The sequence below is a fragment of the Calonectris borealis genome, chromosome 12, assembly GCF_964195595.1.
Source record: "Calonectris borealis chromosome 12, bCalBor7.hap1.2, whole genome shotgun sequence".
NCBI classification, from domain to species: domain Eukaryota; kingdom Metazoa; phylum Chordata; class Aves; order Procellariiformes; family Procellariidae; genus Calonectris; species Calonectris borealis.
The window spans coordinates 12,490,301-12,506,865 of NC_134323.1; the positions used below are offsets into that span (position 1 = coordinate 12,490,301).

The 16,565-nt window shown below is 41.8% G+C and overlaps 2 protein-coding genes across 7 annotated transcripts in view; one reads left to right on the forward strand and one right to left on the reverse strand.

The window, feature by feature from the left end:
* Nucleotides 1-12,827, forward strand: part of KCTD15 (potassium channel tetramerization domain containing 15) — a 46,443-nt gene extending 33,616 nt beyond the window's left edge. For all 6 annotated transcript variants that reach the window (XM_075161386.1, XM_075161384.1, XM_075161382.1 and 3 more), the window contains 2 exons: nucleotides 2,911-3,216; nucleotides 8,914-12,827. In XM_075161386.1, the coding sequence (XP_075017487.1) occupies nucleotides 2,911-3,216; nucleotides 8,914-9,069 (462 nt within the window). In that variant the 3' untranslated portion in view covers nucleotides 9,070-12,827. The remainder of the gene's footprint in view (nucleotides 1-2,910; nucleotides 3,217-8,913) is intronic.
* Nucleotides 11,944-16,565, reverse strand: part of LOC142087288 (transcription initiation factor TFIID subunit 4-like) — a 149,144-nt gene continuing 144,522 nt past the window's right edge. Inside the window, exon 15 of the mRNA XM_075161381.1 lies at nucleotides 11,944-14,361. Within this exon, the coding sequence (XP_075017482.1) occupies nucleotides 14,194-14,361 (168 nt within the window). The 3' untranslated portion in view covers nucleotides 11,944-14,193. The remainder of the gene's footprint in view (nucleotides 14,362-16,565) is intronic.

Consider the following 16,565-nt stretch of genomic DNA (forward strand, 5'->3'; position numbering starts at 1 on the left):
CGCCGCACGTGCATGTTGCTTCTTTGCACCGGCACGCCTCAGATTCCCAACTTACAAACCCCTTCCTCCAGGTGCAAAGCCCTTTCCAGCATATTTGTGCTCAACCCAAGTGTGGAATGGACATGGAGATGAGAGTCTTATTTTAAAAACTAACCCAAGCACCTTGGCTTAACCCAGGCAGTTTATGACTGGGTGCATCCCACTGAGCACATGATGCTCCAGCACAGCTCTGGTTTCCACATGGCCGTCTGAAGCATGGCCATATCGTTCTTGGAACAGCAGTGGAAGAGCCGTTTCATCTGAAAACTGGTTGTGTTATCACAAAACGATATCAGAATATATCTTGTTTATTTAGGACAGAAAATTTATCTTGTTTATTTAGGACAAATGATGGCTAGCAGGAGTCACTAAAGAGCTGCATTAGATGCAGTGGGCTAATAGCTGGCTGTGGGGGAGGTAGAGGTATGTGATCCTGGCTTTGTGTGCTTTATGGCATTACTGTTTTGGCCCGGGGGTGCTGGACCATTGAACTCTTGTGATTCAGGATACTGTCAGCCTAGTCCAAAACCCAGTGAAGTCAGTCGAGAATACTCTCATGAATGTAATGGGCTTTGCATCCAGCCTCGGGAGCACTGTACCTTTCTTTACTTTCAGAAATGAAGGACTGGTTTTTATATGGCTGTACCACCTCTTCTGGGTTTTACTGTTGAGTTTTCTTAGCACATATTCAATTGATTGACCTTACAAATAATATGTTATTTTATAGTGACCATGAACACAGGTATTCTAAAACTGGTTTTTCAGGACCTATTGAAAACAGCGGGAGACTTTCCATTGCCTTCAGTAAGCACTGGATGCTCCTGTTCGCTCTACAGCATTAGATTACATTTTTCCTTAGCATTGCATGTTTTCCTTTGCTCAAAAAAGAGATACATGGGACCAGCAGACCCTGCCCGCACCTCTGTCATAACTGCAGTTAAGTGGCGGACTGTGGTGTTCCTGTGTCCCGCATGAAGAAGATTTCAAAAAGTTTGGGGCAGATGTTTTTTAATTTAGGCCACTAATCCCCATAGGTTTAAACCAATCCCATGCTCAGTAACCAGAGAGCTTCACTGGTCGACACAGAGAAAAGCAGTAATGGTTCAGCAGAGTGCTGATTTTGGGGAGGGGGGGAAAATACTTTCTGTCGGCTTCTTCTTTAATCTTCCTGTTGTTTTGTATCTTCCATCTCCTTCCCGTGAGTGTGTTTGTTGCCCTCATTTCTTCCCACTTGCTCTTACCATTCTTTTCTCTCTTTCTACCGTCCTTTTTTCCTCCCTTAGTGGTGCACATATTGTCCCAGCCTTAACAGACATCAAAGAGATGTAAAGGATGGGATGTCCCTTTTGTAACCTGATAACCTTGCTGGTGTCACTGTGAATATTCATACATCTCCAGGCTGTAGGCAGCCCTGGGGTGCAGGAGCACCTCTCCGCTACCGGCAGTGGGTCTGTGGTGCCAAATTTGAACACCGCTAACTGCTTTGGTTCAATAATATCCTGCAGCAACAGATTTTACAGGTTAATTCCAAGCCACTATGAAGTCGCACCTTTTTGTGCTGCACATGCATTGGCCTTTGATTCCCCCTTTTCCCCAAGTCCTGGAGCAGCAGCGCTGCCGCTATTTTTCATGTAATTTTCGTGCCCATTTCTTGATTACTTCTTGTCATGCCCTTCTTTCCAGCCTAAATGATTCCCGTCATTTCACTGTTGTGATTTTTCATTTCATTTCATTGCAGTGGTGGAGAACTGGCCTTTATGTCCAGGTGTTGACCTACAGCATACTCCACAAAAGTCACGTAGCGTACCTGTGGTGCAGCATTTCCATCTGTAAACAGGCGTAAGAGCCAGGAAAGCAAACGGCAGGTCTTTGGAGAGAGGAGCTGGTGCTGTGCTCTTGCTGCTTCTCTTCCCTTCAGGAGGCTGAAGGAGGCGGTGGGGCCGGTGTAAGCAAACCGTCCCTGGGTGCTTCCCCCTCCCTTTCTTCTCTGGCTTGGTCTGGTGGGCACTGCTGCCTCCTCGGGTCTGGGGGGCTGCTGACACCCTTTACCTCAACGTAGTGTCATGCATTTAGGCTGAGGTGGGAAGATCTGTTGGAAATCTGATTAAAAGTTATTCATGAGGATGTGCAGAAGACATCTCAATCAGTGAACTGGGAATTGGATCAAATTGGGAATTTGAATTGCCCAAAGCCCATGTGAAGTGATGGACAAATGGCTGGGAAGAACTGTTTCTTTTAAGCTGTTGGAGTGCACAGCTGAGCTCCCAGCCAGTGGGATGGTCATTACCTCCGTATAATTTACCAGGCTCAAAAGTACACTTTAAATACATGAATAATCATGAAACACAGGGAACAGCTGAGCTGCTGCAGCTGAATTTCAGACTCGGCAAAGACAGGTGAGAAGTGAAGCTGAACTGACATCTCCATCTCGTAACATGTGTGCAAGAGGTGACAATGAAGCCCGAGATCTTCTGTTGTAAGATCAGAAGTGACTATCTGAGGCCAAGAGTGAAGATTAGGGCTCAGGACATCTCCTCTTACATCAGCAGGCTTTGCTTATTGCAGCCAGTTATTTTGATTTCTTAATCCAAAAGTAAATCCTTCTGGCATTGAGCTTGTGGGATAATAAATGAAAGAATAATTCAGTGCAATGGGAACTTCACGGTCAGCTCAAATAGATTCAACGCTAACACCATGTGGTTTTCTGTGTAGGTGTCAGACGAAGACAAAGTATGTGGATACCTGTTGCCTTTGCACTCTTGCTGACAATACATAAGCCTAAGTAGGTCAAACAGGAACAATACTCATTTTTAAAAGAGAACTATAAGCATTTCTAGTTTCTCTCTCTCCCTCTCTTTTTTTTTTTCCCAGGACTTTAATCTTTTATATGAAGAAGCAAAGTATTACCAGCTGCAGCCAATGATTAAGGAACTTGAGCGATGGAAACAAGAGAAAGAACAAAGGAAACATTTCCAGCCTTGTGACTGCTTGGTTGTAAGAGTGACTCCAGATCTGGGGGAAAGAATTGCATTGAGCGGGGAGAAAGCTTTAATAGAAGAGATCTTCCCGGAGACCGGGGACGTCATGTGCAACTCCGTAAACGCAGGCTGGAATCAGGACCCTACCCATGTTATTAGGTTTCCTTTGAACGGATACTGCCGGTTGAATTCAGTGCAGGTAATGGCCTTTCGGTGCTGGCTCATCTATTTGCTGGGGTGTTTTTTTTATTATTTCTTGTTCAATTATATGCAAATTATTTGCTTCTGCCCAATTACCTTCAGTGCTTATACTGCAAGGAGACATTTTCTGCCTGGTGAGATCACAGTCTTTCAGGTTTTCCTAAGTCTAAGCAGAAAAATAGATTTAGATTTTGTGTATGTTAGTGCCATGCTGGTCTCATAATGGTGTTATACTGATAAATGCTAATTTTTTCATCAATGTATAGCCCACAGCAGGTTTTTTTTTCCTCCAAAGTGCCCTCAGGAAGAAAGAGAGAGTTCCAAAAACTACAAAAAAAAATCTCCACACCATTTTATAGAAAATGCAACAATGTGTAAATGCATAATTTATGTCTCACTCATAATTAAATGATGGTGCCTGCGGGATGGACTTAAAAAAATTGATCTCTGCACTTTTTTTTTTTTCAAAAGGATGTTCTATAAAAATTGCCCAGAGTATTTTAAACAAAATGTATTTCATTTTATACTCGGAGTTTTGACATTAGGTTTAAAATTAAACATATGAAACAAAAGAAGATAACCGGACAGATAGGTGGATGGCAGCGGAAATAAATATGTGGCTTGTGTTTAGGCAGCAGCCTTATGGGCAAGGAATGCCATTTCACAAGGCATCACCGCCAGTGCGGCCAAAGCTTTCGTGTTGCAACTGTCCTTGGGCCACGGAGAAGGAACGGTGTTGATGATGCTGTTAACTTCTGCCTTAATTAACAAGGGCAAAACAGAGCTCTTGTTTTTTGCATGTACACCTTTAAAATACGCTGCAAATACTTGTATTATGGAAAGCCACATCAACCTATAGGGGAATATTTCCAAAGTTACTGTCCTCTGCAGAGGTGCTGACTGGGCTGTGGGAATGCTTTAGTGGTCTTGATGAACTTCCCTGTGGGCAAATATCCACCGAAGGGCTGGCCCATGGGACAGGCTGGCCAGACAGGCTGGGGAGGGAGGCGTAATAGCAAGGGAGGGCAAGAACCTAGAGCTGCACAGCAAGCTGAGGTGCCCTCCATCTCCCACACTGCCAGTTGACAACATTTTTGGGAGACCTGCAGTTACCAGGATACGTAAAGGTGGATGGAGTCGTTTTAACAACCTGCATTTGACACTGACACCTCCCTCCTCGGGGCGGCATTCCCTGGCGCACCGTGCACCAAAAGACGCTTTTGTCTGAAACCATTTAAACCCAGCTAGTTTTGGCGATTCTTGGTTAAAGACTCCCAAGTGTTCTATTTGGTTGAACTTTAACAGTCCGATGCCTGTGTATAATTTTGCACATTCCTTAGCAATTCCATGTTTGGCAAGGTTTAGAGTGGGCTGCCCCAAAAATAGAAGGCTGGAGGTGGGTCAGAGGCAGTTCCGTTTGCTGGCAGTGGGAACTGTGATGAATTCATCGCTGTGCTGGGTGGAGAGGGGAGCAGCTGCAGTTTAGCTAAGGTAAGTGCATAGGGAAGCGTGTTCGTGTCTCAGCCACGCTGTCCATGCGATACAGTTAGATGCATGCAAGAAATTAGAATAACTGAAACAATAAAGGGTCACTGTGAGCCACTGCCAGGCTCAACACTGCAAGCAGCCAGTCAAAGCGCTGGATGCCCACATGGCTTAGCACTTGGCTCTATTTTATCCCAAGTGGCATACTGGTAGGAAACGTGTGCTTGTAGTAAAAGCTGAATGCTAATTATTACTATTATTTGAATGTGTTTTGAATTCAGTCAAATTTCAGACCGAATCAAAGAGTCTCTTTGCAGGTTTGTGTTGTGAAAAAAGAGTCTACAGTCTAAGTAATATTATTAAATCACATCATTTTACTAAATTACATCATTTTACTATATAATTAATAGAAAGTGTTTTCAAACACTTTCTGGAAAATGATGCATTTCTGAGACCAAAGGCTGATGAAATCAGCAGCTAATTATCATTGGCTCTGATGGACTCTGGTCAGCGCATAGGCACTGCCCTTCCCCTTCCCAGGATTTTTTGGCAAAACAGTATTACATCAGAAGTTGGAAGTACAGTGAAGTAAGTGCACAGAGTTAAGGGAGATGGGTTAGAAGGGGTAGTGGTTGGAAGAGCAGAATCGTTTCCAAAGAATCTCAAAGAGGGACGCGGTAAGTCTGCCTGCTGTTTGCCAAGATACATCACTTTTGTCTCTTTGTGCCCTGCTGAATGTATTTGGTACCACAACTGCAAATACTTATAAATTCTTTGGATCTTTGGAAAATATTTTCATTAAATGTTTTGTGTCAAGAACTCTGCATATAAAACAAAGAACATCAACATTGAGTAGGTAGTGGCAGCCAAAAAAATAGAGTAGCTCTTAATTTAATGCCCATTTGTAATTACATATAGGTATAGAGTTTTCTTAAGACTGACACTGTTTTTTCAACTCCTCGCAACAGGTTCTGGTGAGATACATGAGCTTACCTTAGAGAAACTTCTGTGATGCTTGTATATGTTGAACATCGAGTCTTCATAATTAAGAATGTATTCGTTAGTATTCTGCAAAATTTAAATGAAATGCAGTAAGTGAAAGTATCATGTTTCTATTTGGAAAACCTTCTGACAAAATCAGATGTGCTCGGAATACTGGAAGACACAGTATATTAAATCCGAGCACAAATCCTCTAGTTAATATTGTGTGTGTGTCTTCCTATACGTAGGAGAATCACAGCTGATACTCATTTACTTTTTGGCATATTCTCTTTGGAGATTTACAGGAAAGTAGCTCTGATTTGATTCAGAGACGCTTACTGGTTTCCCTCTGTCTGTATCTTACCTTCAGAAAAAGTAATGCACATAGAGCCAAATTCACTAAATGGCATTTAAATCTGTTCATGTTCAACATGCCGTTTAGTCTTGTGCACGCACGGGCGCATACAAACCAGTGCTCAGCGCACATGGAGGAAGCCTTTAGGAGCTTTTCTCCATAGACCTGAGCTCAACCTCATCCAAGTTACACTTAAAACTCTACAATATTTAAACATTCTCTGCATTGTTTACAGGATTTGGCCTGTTTTATTTCTTGCTGAGAAAATTGATGATACCAAGGTTTTTAACAACAGATTATAGCCTGCAGTCTAGTCCTTCGAGCGCGTAGGTAGCAAAAATGAATCGCTTTGTTCTGCGTGCGGTGCTCTAAGGTGTAATGTCTACCTGGATTGTGTGTTTGCAGAGAGCTGGCTCGGTGAAGAAAAGTCCTATGTTAACAAGCAGCCTTCCATAGCTTTGGACCGAGGCAAGCCAAGGGCACCCCCGTGCTTGTTTTGTCTTACAAGCAGATTGATTTTAAAAAGTTTTTAGCAAGGATTTTGAAGTCACATCTCTCTCTGAAATCTTACCTGTCAATCCTCTGTTTCGCTATCCAGTTAAATGGAAGAAGCCTCCTTTCCTGTAGCCGGGTTGCCTCTTCTCTTCATCTTGCCAGGTCTAGGAACAGGGACGCACAAACCAGTCAAAATACGCTCCAGCCTGTGAAACAGCTGTCTGATGATGATGACTTTCTCCTCCTTCCCTCTCAACCTCTTGCCTTCCTCTTTGAGCAGGAAGAAGCGTTAGTGTCTGCACCCCATTTCTGTCCTACAGGCTGCGTACAGCCCAGACAAATGAGAGAGTTGTAAGCTTTCTCTCTCTCTCCCCCCCTCTCTCTCATATTTTGATAACCCACTCTCCCCCCCACTTCTTTTAATCTCTCCAGGTTCATTTCTCTTCCATACACAGGGGTGCTTTTTCGATCTTTCAATTCTACAACTTTCTTACAGTATGAAGTATATAAAAATCAGGGCAAAAGTCAGTGAGGTTTGGCAGATGCGACTTTCTGAGAACATAAGTCCCTGTGTCCCAAGGCCAGGCAGAGCTCCTCGGGCAAGCTGCTTTCCAGCAGATTCTGCATGGCTTAGGCAAAGCTGTGCGAGAGCAGCGCCTTTCCTTCCCCTGTCCCTAGCAGCCAGAGTAGCAAGTACAAGATTTTAGTTACCACTAGAAACCCAAACCACGGATTAAAACGCAGATGGCTAACACAGGCAACCTCAAAGGAGGGTTCCCATGGATTAAAACCAGCAAATGCTGCCACGGTTTGCATTGCACTACGATACCACCTTGGATACAGTTGTGCTTTTGAAATCAGTTACCTTTAATACAGGCTCCAAACTGATGTTTCTGGAGGAAGCAACGCCAACATTCAGTCAGAAGCAGCCGTGCACTAAGAAATGCACCTTGGCCTCGCGCGGGTCTGTGTGCAAGGGCAAGGGCAGAGGTCTGGTGTGCGGATCTTTAACATAGTCAGCTTGGGCCTCGAAACATAAGACTTTTAAGTACTACTGCAGTAGGTGTGACGGCTGAAGTGCTTCACAGGGCTAGTAAAACCAAAAAAGAAAGCAAATTCTTTCTGTAACGTAAACCTGTGAGAGCATACAAGTTGACTCCGTCTGAAGTTGGGTGTGTTGCTTAGACACTTCTATAGGTTGAGTGAACAAGTTTTTAAATAGCTTAGTCCATGTCGTTGTGGGTGGCAGACGGCTGTTACAGGAAGATGCTGGTGTTACTAAGTTCATGAGGTTTAGTAAATCATCAGGTTCCCTTCCCAGCGCAGTGGGCCCATGTGCTGTAGCAATGGAAGCGGTACCTTGGGCCGGGTGATACAGGACAGTACAGGCTGCTGCCCCTTGATGGCATTTCTCAGTAGAGAAAAACACAGGAACCATTTTCCCAGGCTACTGCCCAGGACTCAGGAGAGCCGCCAGCGGGAGGGAGGCAGCACGGCATCTCCTCCGGTGGATCTTACGTTGCAGATCTGCCAAGGGTGGATCTGGCATCCGCTCTCACCTAATGCTGAGGAAAGTCTGTGTGTGTCCTGCTCTGCTGGGAAACTGTATATCAACATGCTCACCCATGTGAAAACATGGCCCCTATCCTATTGCCAAGATCAGTATATCCTAGGGTAATGTGCTGTGTGACAGTCTCAGAAATTAAAGTTGCCTCTGGGTTCCTTAAATTCATGCATCTAAATTGCACCAACTTTTCTTTAGAAGGAGAAAGAGAAAATACATATTTGGGCAATACAAATTAACCTCTTTCTTGGGCCAGAACATTTCCTTATTGTCCACGTCTTGGCTCCGCATCCCGGCCCTGCCATGCTTTGCTAAAAGCAGCGCTCCCTTCCAGCGAGGGGAAATCACAGCTGCGATTTCCGTGAAGATCTGCTGGAAGTGTCACTCAGACTCCTAATACCTTTCATCTGCCAAGGAAGAGCTGAGAAATGTTTTCAGCCCCTTTCTGTAAGACTGTTCATATTACTAATGAATAATGGGCACTTTTGATTACGACTTAAACCTGATGTTGCTTTCTATAAGCAGTGAGAGAGCATCAATATCACCACAGTCCAGTATTTTACTATATAATGTACTAAGCTGCTCTGCAGAGTGCTTATTTGTTTGATTAATTTTTGTTTTCTACAGAGGTTTGCTGAGAGCGAGACTTTAATCACAGTGTAGTCATTTAAGAATAAGTTATAGAATTATAGCTGAATAATATTCATTCAACGAGGACTCGAAAGACTAAATCCATCAGTTAGATCCAGTGCTCCTGAATGTTTTTATCACTAAAATTTGCTAAATATTAACCTGATTTTTTCCCCACATTGCAGGTGCTCGAAAGATTATTTCAGAAGGGATTTAACGTGGCAGCTTCATGCGGCGGTGGGGTGGATTCCTCTCAGTTCAGTGAATACGTGCTGTGTCGCGAAGACAGACGACCACAACCTACCCCAACAATCAGAATAAAACAGGAGCCCCTGGACTAGACCCTACCCGTACTCCTTTGTAACCGTAGAAGTGTTTAATAGTCCCTTATGTGAAATACTAAGGATTTGCAAAACAGTATTAGCAAACAGATTTTGACTTTATGTTGCCAATTAGTGGTATTCTGAAACTACCTGTCACATAGCCAGCCATGAAATGTATTTGAAAAACCAGTTGTCCGTTTTTCACGATGAAATTCCTGAGCGTGCTCAGCGTACCAGCCCTGCTGGCAGTGTACTTCGGGCTGAACAGCTGTGGTGGTGAAAAAGACAAAGCTTCATAAACCCCTGACCCTAGATTGGACTTCTGCAGAAAGACCAATTAAAGCAATTTGAATAGATCAGCAGGAGAAACGGTTCTGACAGCCTTTCCAACGATACCCCGATGCTGTGACGCGTGGAAGTGGGCGCCTCCGAGAGGAAGATCGTCCGCTAAAAACTGCACTGAGTATCCTCCCTGACTGCCGCACCTCCTTCATATCAGACGTGCTTTACACCTCCATACGTTACGTTACACTTCCGTGATTGTACTCACTCATGCTAGCAAATGGCTTATTTTTATACAACATTTCCAACTGAAATATCTCTCTGTGGACAGAATCCAGAATCAGAAAAGGACAGATTTATAGTCAACTGGTGCTCAGTATTAAAAAAAACCACACAAACGAAACAAAAAAGCGACAAAAAAAATTGACAAGGCCGATTATGGCAATCTTTGTAAAAGTAGGGATCTGGAAGCACAAAATAAAATGCCATCCACCATCACCCAAGGGTCACATACCTAACGTGGAGCTGTAGTTCTCTTAAAGCCAGTCTTGTTTTGACTCGGAAACTGTTAAGTTTTGCATCATCAAAGAAGCGTGGTTCTGCCAAGCAAGCTCTGCCACCCCTTGTTACTCATTTACTAACCACGTGATAAGCCCCCATTTAGGAGGAAACATTAAGAATTTTGGACAAGCCTACCCTTTACGGGTCTGCAATTTTTGCAAAAAGATGTTAAATCCTCTACTGCCATTGTCCAATGAAAGCAGGCCACCTTTTGTTTAGATTGTTTTTCCTCTGTTATTTTAAACTATTATTAAAATACTGATTCTGTAGCTGCCCTCTATCTGTGTAATTTTCTCTTTAACGAAGCCCGCTGTCTGCAGGAGGTTACTGCTCCTTCCATGAATCAGTATCAGCTCTGACTTGCAGGGCTTCCTAACTCAGGAGACAGCACCATGTTTGCAGGTGCAAGGTTATAAATAGCATTCTGCTAAATCCTGTTTATTGCTGTTTAGCATGATTCATGTGTTAATCACAATTTAGTTTCTCCCACATTAATTTATAGAATACTGTTGTAGATGCTGAATTTTAATTAAACTCTCTTTAGATGCATAAATACGGCCATATAGAACAAGGGACAGAGTATTAAATGGTCAACAATTCTTTAATGCCAAATGATTACAATCAGGCAAAATAAAAAAATCACATTTTAAGACTAACAAAAAGCGATGAGCTGTACTGAATATCCAAGGTACAGTCTAGGCAGGGGTCTAATTTTTGGAAAAGGGCTGGATACCTGTCTGTGGAAAATCAGACCTCTCAGGTTTTCTCACCTTGGTTACTCAACTCGGAAATCTCTTCTGGAAATCTTGGCCGATACGTATTGGCCTGCTAACTTAGCAGAACAGTTGAGCAAATCTGTCTACTTTAAAAGAGTTGTAAAGTTATTTTATTTTGTGGTTTTATACTTGTACGACATTCTAAAGTTGCTAGGCATTGCCATATTTGAATATATGGCACAACATTCACCTTTGTATGTAAGATATCTGTAGAATTGTATATTATACATTTAATATTGTAAAGAACTTAACGTATAATTGTCATGTATTTGTGTATGCACATTTCTTATACAGTACTTCATGCCATAAACATTTCTGTAAAGTAAATGATCAAAAACAAGCAAGTAGGGTGGAACACTCACTGTATCTCCCATGTTGTTTGAAAGAGGTGAGAACTTTCGATTGCGTCTTCTCCGGCCTTTTGCTCCGTTCAGCTTGATGTAGCCATGTCTTACAAAAAGGAAAAAAAAAGTGTTTTATTTATTACTTTCAGACATTGAGTTCACTTTAAGTTCAAATAATCCTTAAAAATCCGTTTAGCTTCGTGTTTTTACCTATATACACTTCTGCCAGGGAGAGTTGGCACTAGCAGCGGCTGGGCGCTTGTCTGTCGGCGCATCCTCTCCGTTCGTTACCTCTCAGCCAGGGGAGAAGGGCCAACACCTCACGTTTACATTTAAACACGGGCCCCGTTCTGCCACCCGTACTCAGGCCAAGCCTCCCCCGAGGTCAGCGTCTGCAAGTGGGACCAGACGCCGCGTACCCGCCGAGCGCCGAGCACGTCCAGCGCCCGCCGAAGGCGCGGGCAGGCAGCTCTCAAAGCCTGGAAGCGGGATGATGCTTTTAGATGTACGTAGAACGCCATTGGAAGTATTTGTGGTTGGTTGGTTTGGTTTTTTTCAGTTTGGTGTTTACCGTATTTTTTTTTATAGCTCAATAAAGCAGCTCCGGTACTTAGGGCAGCTTGCTAAGGTGGCATCGTAAAGGGTTCCAGGCTGCGCCAGCCGAGTTAAATGTGAACTTGAGATGGAAAGTTTGAGCCATGACATCACAACAGTGACTGCAAAATAGCACTAAGGCAAGGAAGACATGTGGAAACAATCACTTTGTTAGAAGAAATATGCCTTTAAAAAAAAAAAAGTTAAGCTAGGACATGTTCTTTTAGTTAGTAACTTCAGGTCACTTATTTAAAGTCTATTACAGTTTCATTTATATCTTTTTTACTTATTTCCCTATATTTTTAGGCAGCAATATCAGCAAAAACTGATTTGAATTTTTACTTCTGGCCTTAAACCATAGCAACATAACTTAATTAAGAACATTGCTCAGCGTCGCTAAAACAGGTTTTAAAATATCACAGAAGCTCCAGTAAAGCTGTGGTGCGCAGCCAGCAAATGTCGTTATTATGAAGTAAACGTAGCCTGGTTTTTCGCCTAATCCAATTGAACAAAATTGTTCCGATTCTCTCTTGCTGAGCACTGAAACTGTGGCTTGAACACGAGTCTTCGCTAGCACTTTCTGTACAACCCTGTTACACCACTGTGCTCCCAAGTCTCGGAAAGAAAGCAAAAGGGAGAATGTTATGTTGTGCTTATTGGACTAAGCGCTTTTGAGGAAACAACTGTTGAGTGCATTCATTCACTGTATTAATAGCATCGAGGTTTGTTGACAATTTTATTAGATGTTTGACAAAGGATAAGAATCAGCACAACAAAACATTGAAGTATTTGGTTTTAATATTTCTTTGTGGGTATTCTGTTAATATTTTAATGCAAAATGTTTCTGAACAGTGCGTAAGAACTACAAGACAATGTGAAATTCATGTTTGATAAATTAATACTGTATGTCACTCGATGTGTTACTTTAGTAAATTGTTTTATTTCTTTACAAAATAAGTACAAATAAGGGAGTATGTTTTCACACAAATTGGGGGTATTTACGAGTATGTACAGAAATCATCAAAATAACGTAATTCTAATAAACACAAGGCCTTTATAAACAATATGTACAAATTATCAATACATTTAAAACATAATTTTACACTTCCTGGCCTTAAATACCTTATGAATAATCTTTTGGCTAAATAGCAGCAGTATAAATTTTCTTCTGCTTTTCATAAACCTTAAAAAATAATTAAAACTTTTGTTTTTAAAACTATTGGACAAATAGTTCTATTTGTGCTTTCGCTATGGTTTCCCATCAAAAAAAAAAGTATTGCCTCAAAAAAGTGGCAAGCGTAACATAGTAACAATTGAAAAAATAAATAAGCAAATGTCTCCCTTCCATGGTTACTGGTAATACTGTTCTGTTTGAAGTACAACTCGTGCCCACCTGCCTGCTTAGTATTCCTATCCGATACCCATTTAAAAGGCTCACACTGACTTCGCTTGGCGTTGGTGCGGGCCCCTTAAATTCCAATTCAGCAAAGCATTTAAAAAGCATTCATCCCACCTTGAAGTACTTAAAACTACTCACAATGCTTAAAGTCACGCGCTTGCTCATGAGCCTCTCCGGACTGGAGTCCTCGGGTCCAATCGTCCAAGGCAAAGGCATCGCCAGTCCCTGCGGCGCTGCCCGGAGCGCGGCGGCAGCGGGCTGCCGGGGCTCACCCCGGCTCTCGCCATTCTCTACGAGTGGAACCGGCCCCCAAAAACTTCCTTTACAGTGGCTTTAAAAATCCATATAGAATACTCTAAAATCTTTACTGAACAATACTCTCTTTTAAACCCACCATTAAACCATACTCTTTGCAATAAATAAATTAAGATATTTTTTAGAAAATAAAACCCAACTTTGATTCACGTTACTAACCAGCTGCTACAAATGTGCAAAAGGTTGAAGAGACTTAGAACTGGAAGCCAGTCAAGGTAACTCAGCTGGGACCCAAACGCACAGATTTCATACACTTAGGATTTGGTTCAGCAAATGGCTCAGGAAATGAGCTGTGCGGTAAAAGCAAAAATCCTAAATATATAAAATTTGTGAGAGTGTGCAGTGGCTATTCTCTTAGCTGTGCAAAAAATTGCAATTATAACTAATCTAAAATAACAACAGGTATCACCATGGTTAGTCAGTGGAAACAGTGCCAGTAAAACTAAAAAGAAAACAAAATCAGCACCGTAAGTGAACATACAGGTTAACACCATGGTTAGGTCCCAATCCTGTGAACCTGTCCCCATCCTCCGTGCCGTGCGATGGTTTAGGTGAGCCATTGCAGCAGCCGCTCCATCTGCCTAACTTCAACGCCATCTACTTCAGCCCTGTCTGAAATGGCCAAATGGAGCAAGACTTTGATGTTGGTTATATCTGTGGATTTGACATTTTAAAACCTTTTGCACATTTTTTTTTGTGTTTTTTAGAATTTTTTTGTTACATAAAGGGAATTTATTGCATGTGTCTGACAATTTTACAAAACAAAATTACTGGAACATTGACTTCTGAAAAAAATAGAAGGCACATTAAAATGACAGCTTTTCAATGCAAGTTGAGCTTCTGTATGGAGAAATCAGTACAATTCTTGGCTTTATTTAAGCAGAGCTCGATAGAGCAGGAGAGAATGGCTCGTTTCTCTTTCCTGTTCCATGTAGAAGATGAAGTCCCTGAGGTTTACGCGAGTTATTTTCTGTCGTGCATACTGCCTGGATGAAGGAGTCCCCAAGCCAGCCTGACTTCCACCGGACATACCGAGGCCCTGCGAAGAAAACACAGCAAAGTCAAAAGTCCTGCAACAGTAAAGAGTTTCCTCACACTCTCAGTTTACAACTACTAACGGCTGGATTGTTTTAAACATCTTAAATGGATTATTATGAGCCTAATTCTGAAGTATTACATGAGATTTTTTTCTTTTTTTTCTGTTCTTCTGAGTCTCACCGAGTTAACCTGAGTAAAGGAACTCAAGCGAAAACACACGTGAGGCTAGACCTTCTTCATGTACCACTCGGGACAAATATGTCCGACTAATTCTGCTACAGTCATGTTAACCGTAGATGTATTTGACCAGTTTAATTTCAGGAGCCTTTTAAGGACAAAACTATTTGCAGCAGATAAAGCCATCTTTAGCGTATCAAATGTGTGCACCATCCTATTCCACATCCTGGGTCTAGGACTGGAAAAAGGTGAGTGGCGTATCGGGATGTTGCTACTGCAATAACCTCTGCAGCTGCAGTCCCACGGGGACCCTGATCCTCCCCTCTGGGCCTCCTGAGGAGAAAGGCTCAGCGTGGGGAGATACTGAACAATCTTGCTCGAGAGCTGAGAGATGGAAAAATTAAATAGAAAAATCACAAAGACTCAGACATTGTGCGATGACAAAGACAAACATTAGTATACTATTCTCTAAAGCGATGTTAAATATTTTTTTTTAAAATTGGTTAAAAGCTACTGAATTACTGAATACTTCATCCTGGCTTTCTATATATAGGGAAAATTCACAAACTGAGAACACTGTGATCTGAATATTTAGAAATTGAAAGGACGTAATTACAGACTCTGCAGTTTTGTTGAGTTTAAAACTGAGACCTGATACATGCACACATTCAACCCTTTTTTCATCCTTAGGAGACCGTTGTTTTTATTAATTCCAATTGATTTCTGACAAAATAAACTGTTCAAACTTAGAAAAATAGGTTTTAATCTCTAAAAAGATTTAAATTATTTTTCAAACCTCTACAACAGCTGGCAAAGTTTTCAATACTTTTAAAATCCCAAATTTACTTACTGCTGCTCTTAATAACCTACCTTTCTTTCCCCAGGAAATACTTATTCTAGGATCTTATTTTGTAGCCATTAAAAATACAGTTAAGCGTAATTTTACTACTGAAAGATTGTAGGGGAAATGTATATGGTATATTGCAAGTGAGACGTAGCACTGTTTTCTCTGTTGTTTTTCTCTCTGTGTACCAGCAGTCAGGCTCCTTGCAGATCTATACCATTCAAGTTATTTCTCCTATATCTGATTATTAAATTACAGTAGTGGGGCAAATCCTATTCTCTTGTAACCACAAACACAAAAGGCTGAATGTAGTGAAATGAATGTGGCTAAGCTTGCAGGCAAGAGAGGGAAAGGCCCACAACCTTCGAGCGCCATCAGCATTTGATCTGAGGGATTCTGTTCTCCAGTATGGAGTAGTTTTTGTTAATAGATTAATTGATCCACCACCTAACCTCACTGCTCATAGGAAAAGCATGTGCTGCAGCTGCAAGGGTTGCTCATCCATGCTGAAGCCAGACACATCCCCAGTGCACAATCCATTTATTTAGTGGGGCTCTGAATTCAGCCTTTACGCCGAAACACTTTGCGTTCCTAAAAGAAATAGCATCATTTAAACTCGTACTCTTTATCTTCCACAGGTCTGGAACGATATCCTACCTTAAGCTGCCTCTCGCCTGCACTTTGACCATGCATCCACTTTGCCAGGGCTGTTGCCACTATTTCCAGCTCTCCAAGGAACCACCGTGTATGTTTTTATTTTAAATCAAGCTAACTCAAAAGTATTTTTCTTTCTTCTCTGTTCCCCACATGGTGCATCTCTCCCCCCACCCCAACTAATACTTATTTCAGATTCATCCTGACTACAGTTCCCAAACAGTGACAGACACATTTGTAAGAAATGTGGCCACCTTAAACTCATTAAAAAATACTGTCAGTAGCATACTGACTAGAACCATCCTGCACACAGTTACCAAATATTAATAGAAAAGCTACTTAATTTTTAAAATTTTTCTTCATATAAAACCATTTCTTGAGTCAGCTGAGGTACATTTACAGCAAATAACTGCTTTCTATTTGGACAGAGTAGCTGGAATTAAGATGTGGTAAGTCATATTCATTGCATTTATCACTTGAGATACTGAACTTTTACGCAGGAAGAGCATATACTTAATGCAACGTCATAA